Genomic DNA, 8031 nt, shown 5'->3' with positions numbered 1-8031 from the left:
AACAGGTGTCCCTTAGCTTCCTCCTTTTAAGTCTACCTGTTAAAGCTGTTGCAGGGACTTGTCCCTTAGCCTCCTCCTGTTAAGTCTAAGTCCCTGCAACAGCTTTAACAGGTAGACTTAATAGGAGGAAGCTAAGGGACAAGTCCCAATTTATACTTGTCTCCATCTGGCTTATGCTGAGGTTTTTTACCTAAGGTGCTGTATCTACCGCTATACATTTGCCCAAGGTGGGTGAAGGCAGTGGGCTACCCTACCCGACATCTCCGCAGCTTGGTTTGGCAGGAGCGACTCTGTTTCTGTCTGGGCATGAGATTTGGCACACTACAATAACCTGCAAGGCTAGTGACACACACCTTCGTTCTTAGCCTATCAGCTGTTTGCTACTATTTACCAGCCCGTTGTGGGAACAGGCGTCGGCTGTGTAATCCGACTTCTCCATGGTTAAGATTCCTTAACTGCCGACTGCATTTGATATAATGGTCACTCTCCTAGGGCTGTCTAACAGAAAAATGAATACTGCAATACCACAATCTTAGATTGTGGAACAGCTTAAAAGGGAAGGATTTTCCGTTTATAACTACCGATGAGGATTCTTCATTAGCAAGCTAAGGAGGACTAATATGTAAAGGAGGATTGGGACTGGGCCTACCCAACACCTCCCCAGCTTGGTTTGGCCGGAGCGACTCTGTTGCTGGCTGGGCACGACTACATCCAGAGCTAAGTAGCCCTCTTATTGAACTTGTGCTTAGGTGATACTATGCTTAGTAGCTGTTTATCGTATATTGTATACCTTCTGATGTATATTCATGTACAGAATATAACGGATGACATTCTGTGAATTATCTTTTTCAATTGACAGTGTATTATGTTCATTTTAATAGAGGATACTATTCCTTAAGTTATTATAACAGGTCTTATATGTGACAAGATTGCTGTTGGGAGATCTTTTTCTTCTCTCTTTTCTATTTTTGTTATTTCAGATTTTAGATATCAGCACCGGTACATATATTTACTTTTTGTCCAGACCTCTCAGGTGGAGGCTAAGGGACAAGTCCCCATGACACCTGTAACAGGCTGACTTAACAGGAGGAGGCTAAAGGACAAGTCCTTACAACACCTGTAACAGGCTGACCCAACAGGAGGAGGATACGGGACAAGTCCCCACAAAACCTGTGGCAGGCTTGTGAATAGCTCCCAAAGGGTGTTTTTCTGTCAGTACCCAGTACTCCCTACTTCCATCTCTTCTATTCCTGGTTCTGTGAAGGGAAAATGGGTCTCAAGTAGGTTTAAGAACCTTTTCAACAAAGAAACTGGAGAACCTCTATTCTTCACCTTCCTCCTGTAGAGGCAAAGATAAGACTGGGATACCAAAGAGGTGAGAGGGATTAAAAGCTCTTCAAATGTTGGGTATCTTTGCCACCACCTTATAAAAGTAAATTTAATAACAGATTTTTTTAAAAGAATTTAAGAAAAATAAAGCAGTAACAAATGAGCAGACACACAGGTGCTCTCACTAGAAGAAGTTCATCTTTTCAAGTCACAAAAACCTACAAGCGTAGCGCTTGAATGGATGTATGGGACAAAACTCAAGATTTCTTTTTGCGCTGGCCAATCTCAAAGTATCAATTATTTAATTAAAAAATTACCATCTTTCATTTAACAAATGTGTTTGCTTTCACAATATATTGACTCAAACAATATATTCATTGCATGGCAGACATTATAATCACTTACCTTACCTTAATGCAATATTTGTTTATTTTAGCTTTGTTCAGTTTAGTGTATGATGACAACTAGTTGGCTGCTCATTACTGTGACAGTATAAAACCATATGTATCTTACACCAGGTATATAATTATTGGATTTGAAATAAGACAACAGTTGACCAAAGGGACAAACAAAAAGCTGTGTATGAAGAAAATGTGAAATTAGGAAGTGTCCGAAGCACAGACTCATTTTATTTACAAGTTTTTATATTCATTAAAAGGACATTAAACACTTTGAGATGCTAATATAAAATAATAAAGCTATACTTTAATTATTTATTTTGTCCCCTGTAATGTCATTCTGTCAATCATGTGCTTTTCAGATCCTGCTAGAAGTCAGTGGAAGTGCAGATCACTCTTATATAACACATAGCCATTGGCTGCACACTCTAGTGACCTATTTATTATAACTGTATCTAATTGGCCTCATCAGAGAAGGTAACCTAAGTTACAACATGGCAGCTCCCACTGTTTTATAGACACTAAAACTTTACACTTATTTTGTCAATATTTAAACAACTAATTACACTTTAAAAATTCTCAGAATAATATTTTCTTTGAATGCTTCATCCTATCTAGCGTTTATTTAGTGCTTAATGTCCCTTTAATACCGCATCCCTGCACCTTATGAAGAACCCTATCATACACCTTTATAAGCCATTCCATCCTTTGGCAGGAATATAAAATACAGTGTACAGTATGTTATCTGAAGGTTTATCACAACAGTCCAGTATATACCCACAGTGCGTGTACACGGTGCAAGCTCACCTGAGATATGTAGGAAAAGACTTTAATTTCTTCTCCATTAAAAATGACAAACAAAAGGTCCATTCAAAAGGAAAATCCATATTTCCCCCATGTTATAAAAACATACACCCTTGCAGTACGGCATTACGGTTTTGTGTTACGGAGTGTTAATGGCAAACCAGTGCTGATCAGCATGTTACAAGTGTAGTAGTGTTGCATTGGTGCAGATTGCACAGATAAATTCTCTTGGCACAATTAAATCTACAAATGTTCCTTTGTTCTAACATTCTGACTGCGATTCTGGCCTGACTGGATGCCCATCTGATGTGTGTTGTCTTCACGTGGCGGGCGGGCCCATGTCTCGCCCCTCACTCTGAGCTTTGGAACTGTATCCTAGAGTTGTGACAGAGGATTTCCTTTGGTCTCGCAGAGTATGAGCATTTAACATCTCTAGCAGTAAATCATATACGGGCACTACGTTTTTACATTTCATACTGAGCAAGTGCTCCATGCCTTTGTTGCTGTAATCAAGAAGAAATCATTATTGAAAGAAGCTTTTTAGTCAATCATTAGTAAAAACTGTTATTAAAGGGACATTATACTCAAAAGTAAATTTACCATAAATAAATAATTTACTAGATGAAAATGGAACAATATTACAATATAGATTCATTATTTACTTTACTTGCCTTTGCTGTAAAAAGAGAGAGGATAAAAAACAAATTCTGTAAAATACTGCAGGTTTCTGAACCAGCTACATATTACAGTGATTGCTTAGAGCAGTGGACAAACTCATTTACAGCTAGACTAATTGGGCACAATTAAGGGATTTACAACAACATACAGTTACCAGAGTTTTCAAGTCATTTGTTAGCAGTGAAGAGTTTTAAATGTATTTGATATGTATATGTGTGTATATACTATGCATACATGTGTGTTTATTTACTATGCATATGTATGTGTGTATATACTGTACATATGTGTGTGTGTGTGTTTGTATAATATTCATACGTGTGTGTGTATTTGATATGTATATGTGTGTATATACTATGCATACATGTGTGTTTATTTGCTATGCATATGTATGTGTCTATATACTGTACATATGTGTGTGTGTGTTTGTATAATATTCATACGTGTGTGTGTATTTGATATGTATATGTGTGTATATACTATGCATACATGTGTGTTTATTTACTATGCATATGTGTGTGTTTGTATATACTGTGCATATGTGTGTGTTTGTATATGTTGGGCATATGTGTGTGTTTGTATATATTGGGCATATGTGTGTGTTTGTATATATTGGGCATATGTGTGTGTTTGTACATACTGTGCATATGTGTGTGTATATACTGTGCATATGTGTGTGTTTGTATATACTGTGTATATGTGTGTGTTTGTATATATTGTGCATATGTGTGTGTGTGTATATAGTTTGCATATGTGTGTGTTTGTATATACTGTGCATATTTGTGTGTTTGTATATATTGTGCATATGTGTGTGTTTGTATATACTGTGCATATGTGTTTGTATATACTGTGCATATGTGTGTGTTTGTATGTATTGTGCATATATGTGTGTTTGTATATACTGTGCATATGTGTGTGTATATACTGTGCATATGTGTGTGTTTGTATATACTGTGCATATGTGTGTGTTTGTATATATTGTGCATATGTGTGTGTTTGTACATACTGTGCATATGTGTGTGTTTGTTTATATTGTGCATATGTGTGTGTTTGTATATACTGTGCATATGTGTGTGTTTGTATATATTGTGCATATGTGTGTATATACACTGTGCATATGTGTGTGTATATACTGTGCATATGTGTTTGTATATACTGTGCATATGTGTGTGTTTGTATATACTGTGCATATGTGTGTATATATATATACTATGCATATGTGTGTGTGTATATATATATATATATATATATATATATGTATATTTATATATATATATACTGTGCATATGTGTGTGTTTGTATATATTGGGTATATATATATATATATATATGCCTATTTTCTTTGATAATTGCGCCAACACTGTCCCTGCGAGGCTAAACCTGGTTTTTCATGTTTTTGGTGGCAAACTTTTGATCATTGGTCCCAATGTTATGTACAGAGTGTTCATTTTGAGCACACTTCTGGTCCTACCTAGGTATACTAATGGAAGTAAATTCATTCTTAAAATTGCATGATCTATCTGAATCATGGAAGTTTAGTTTTGACATTAATGTCTCTTTAAAGAAAACTAAAAACTAACACAGTTCCAAAGGATTAAGGATATCATCTTCGTATCCCAAAAGAAATCTGATTTGGGCAGTAGCAAAAATCCACCAAGCAGGATCCTTAAATTATCCCATTATTCTTATGTGTAGACTGGACCAGTTAAAGTAACGTTTAATAAAATAAGGTTCCACCAGTGAGGAAATACAATGCAAGCCCAAAAAGGTTCAGCTGGTGGTCACACCTATCCTCAAAAAACCTTCCCTCGATCTAACCTCCCCTTCCAACTACCGCCCTATTTCCCTACTCCCTCTTGCCTCAAAGCTCCTCGAAAAGCTAGTTTATGCATGTCTATCCCATTTCCTTACACTAAACTCTCTTCTTGACCCACTGCAATCTGGATTTCGTTCCCATCACTCTACAGAGACAGCAATTGTCAAGGTTACCAATGACCTACTTACAGCAAAATCCAAAGGCCACTTCTCTCTGCTTATGCTCCTTGACCTGTCTGCAGCCTTTGACACTGTTGACCACCCTCTTCTGCTCCAAACCCTCCAATCCTTCGGCATCTGTGACACAGCTCTCTCGTGGTTCTATTCCTACCTGACTAACCATACATTTAGTGTAGCCTTCTCTGGAGCATCCTCTGCCCCGTTACCACTTTCTGTTGGGGTACCTCAAGGCTCTGTCCTTGGTCCCCTTCTCTTTTCAATCTACATGTCATCACTAGGTTCCTTAATAAAGTCCCATGGGTTTCAATACCATTTGTATGCCGATGACACCCAGACCTACCTCCTTCCTTACTAACCCGTGTCACTAACTGTCTTTCTCACATTCTCACATCTCATCTTGGATGTCCTCTCACTACCTTAAGCTAAATCTCTCCAAAACTGAACTCCTTATTTTTCCCCTTCTTCCAATGTCTCCACCCCCCAAAATTTCTATAACTATTGATAATTCCATCATTACCCCTACCCCGCATGCCCGATGTCTTGGGGTCACACTTGACTCCGATTTTTTACTTCGATTATTCCTTCACTCCTCACATTCAGTCCTTGGCTAAAGCCTGCCGCTTCCACCTTAAAAACATTGCTAAAATTAGACATTTTCTTACACAAGATACAACCATGATTTTAATTCACTCTCTCATCCTTTCCCACCTCGACTACTGCAACTCCGTCCTCTCTGGTCTACCTAGCTGCCGCATAGCTCCTTTACAATCCATTATGAATGCCTCTGCCAGGCTCATCTTCCTTACTCGTCGCTCTTCATCTGCTGCACCTCTCTGCCAATCCCTTCACTGGCTTCCTCTTGCCTCTAGGATTAAAAATAAAATCCTCACCCTGACATATAAAGCTCTCAACTGCACTGCTCCCCCCTACATCTCAGAACTTGTCTCTAGATACTCTCCCTCCCGTCCCCTTCGATCAGCTCAGGACTTCTCCAGACTGGCCCCCAATCTTGTGGAATTCCCTGCCTCGCTCCATAAGACTCTCCCCTAGTTTTAACAGCTTCAAGCACTCCCTAAAAACTCTACTATTCAGGGATGCATACAACCAACACTAACCTTTCCTAACTCCATTGCTTTCCCCTTGAACCCCTTAGAATGTAAGCCTATGGGCCCAGCTGTTTACAGATCACTTCATAAGAGCTGACTACAACAGTGAAACTCTCGGCAGGGCCCTCTACCCACTTGACCCCTACAAAAGCTATACTGTACACCGTCTATGTTTACAGCGCTGTGGAATCTGTTGGTGCTCTACAAATACCTGATAATAATAATAGCTTTGAAATAAAGTCAAGTAGTTCTGAGATTTAAACATTTATAGCCACAGCATGTTCTTATGAACCAATCACACAGCTCACTGGTATCATATGATCAATTCTCATACCTGGCATGCCGGACATGGGACAAAAGCATCAGCAGATTCGCCAAACGCGCTGACTGTTGCCGGAAAGGAATCCCACTTTTGGCAATGACCCAAACTAGCGCATCAGTCACCGTATTTAACAGATGGTGCAGCTTACGGATACTATCTGATTCCTCTTCTGAACTGGAGAAAGGAAAAATGCCTAGAGACAATGGGAAATAAAGAAATGAAGGTTAATGTACAGTATGGACAGAGATAGTTTTATTATATGAAAAAGGGGGAGTAAAATCTATTAAAGGAAACGAACAGGAAGTGATTGTACAACTGACTCCTGGATGATTGGAACAAATCTCACATTAAAAGCGCAGGTAAAAAAAAAAGCACTGTAATACATTCTGAAACTTTCTCTTAGTTGGAAAAGAGAAGATTTTTGATTATGAAGTTTGTAAAACTATCATTTACATTCGCTGCCACAGTGCTGTTTTGTGTTTGGCACTGATGTTATGTCACTGCCAGTGTTCCCTCTTAGGCCAGTTTTGTGAAGGGTCCTGTAGTGAAACAGTTAAGGGAACCACACCTTGCAGTCTACATTGTGTAGTGTTTGCCAATTGCTCTAATTAACTGTTTCACTGCTGGGTCGCTCACTGGTCATTAGTATCTTATCTCATGGTGCGTCAATAGCTTCCACATACTGCTATATTGTTCTGCCTTTTGGAAACATCAGTGACACACAGAGAAATGCACTTACCTATTCTACAAGAGGGTGTAGTACAACTGATTTATAACTTCAGATACTTAAAGTGAATGTAAACTTAACCGCATTTGGTCATGCCATAGCATAGGATTTACAAAATTAGGTAAACGTTCATTCATTATTTTTTTTATTTTTTTTGTATTATCCTTAAATTCTACCTTTTTTTGCTCCCTCGTTTACCGCTGTTTCGCCACCCGCCATACTGCTTTCCTGATTGACAGTTGACGATTTTTTCATGCACTAATCATTGTTCAGCCCCTTTCAGGAAACGTCACGCCTTTACTCTGTGCATGCTCTAAAGTAAATTCTTACGAACGATTCTAGATGTGCGTTTACAAGACGCGCATGCTCAATAGGGCTCACATTGAAATCAAAGTATTTCACGCAGATTAGCACATGCACAGATCAACTGGTTATCAGGAGCGTGCTTCAAAGCTATATATATAGAGGGTGGGACCGCTCTAGACGTCACACAGAGGAGTCGGATCATAAATGGTAGAAATTTGTAATCTTATATATTGGATAAACCATAGTTTTGATCTTAAAAAATTATTAGCGACTACATTTATGTTCACTTTTTAAATGCTTTGCAGGCTTCAGGAACTCATAAATTTACATTCACTTTAAAAACCCAAAACAGTGTTGGCACCTAAAAAT

General features: G+C 38.5%; 1 protein-coding gene across 1 annotated transcript in view; it reads right to left on the bottom strand.

Annotated features, from left to right (window-relative positions):
• Nucleotides 1-2850: 2850 nt before the first annotated feature.
• The window catches only part of ESR2 (estrogen receptor 2), a 242199-nt gene continuing 237018 nt past the window's right edge, over nucleotides 2851-8031 (bottom strand). Inside the window, exons 7-8 of the mRNA XM_053704477.1 lie at nucleotides 6642-6822; nucleotides 2851-3034 (exon numbers count right to left, since the gene is read on the bottom strand). Of these exons, the coding sequence (XP_053560452.1) occupies nucleotides 2851-3034; nucleotides 6642-6822 (365 nt within the window). The remainder of the gene's footprint in view (nucleotides 3035-6641; nucleotides 6823-8031) is intronic.

The sequence above is a fragment of the Bombina bombina genome, chromosome 1 (assembly GCF_027579735.1).
Source record: "Bombina bombina isolate aBomBom1 chromosome 1, aBomBom1.pri, whole genome shotgun sequence".
NCBI classification, from domain to species: Eukaryota; Metazoa; Chordata; class Amphibia; order Anura; family Bombinatoridae; genus Bombina; species Bombina bombina.
Note: the sequence above shows the minus strand (reverse complement) of the source record. Positions and strands in the feature narration are given on the sequence as shown.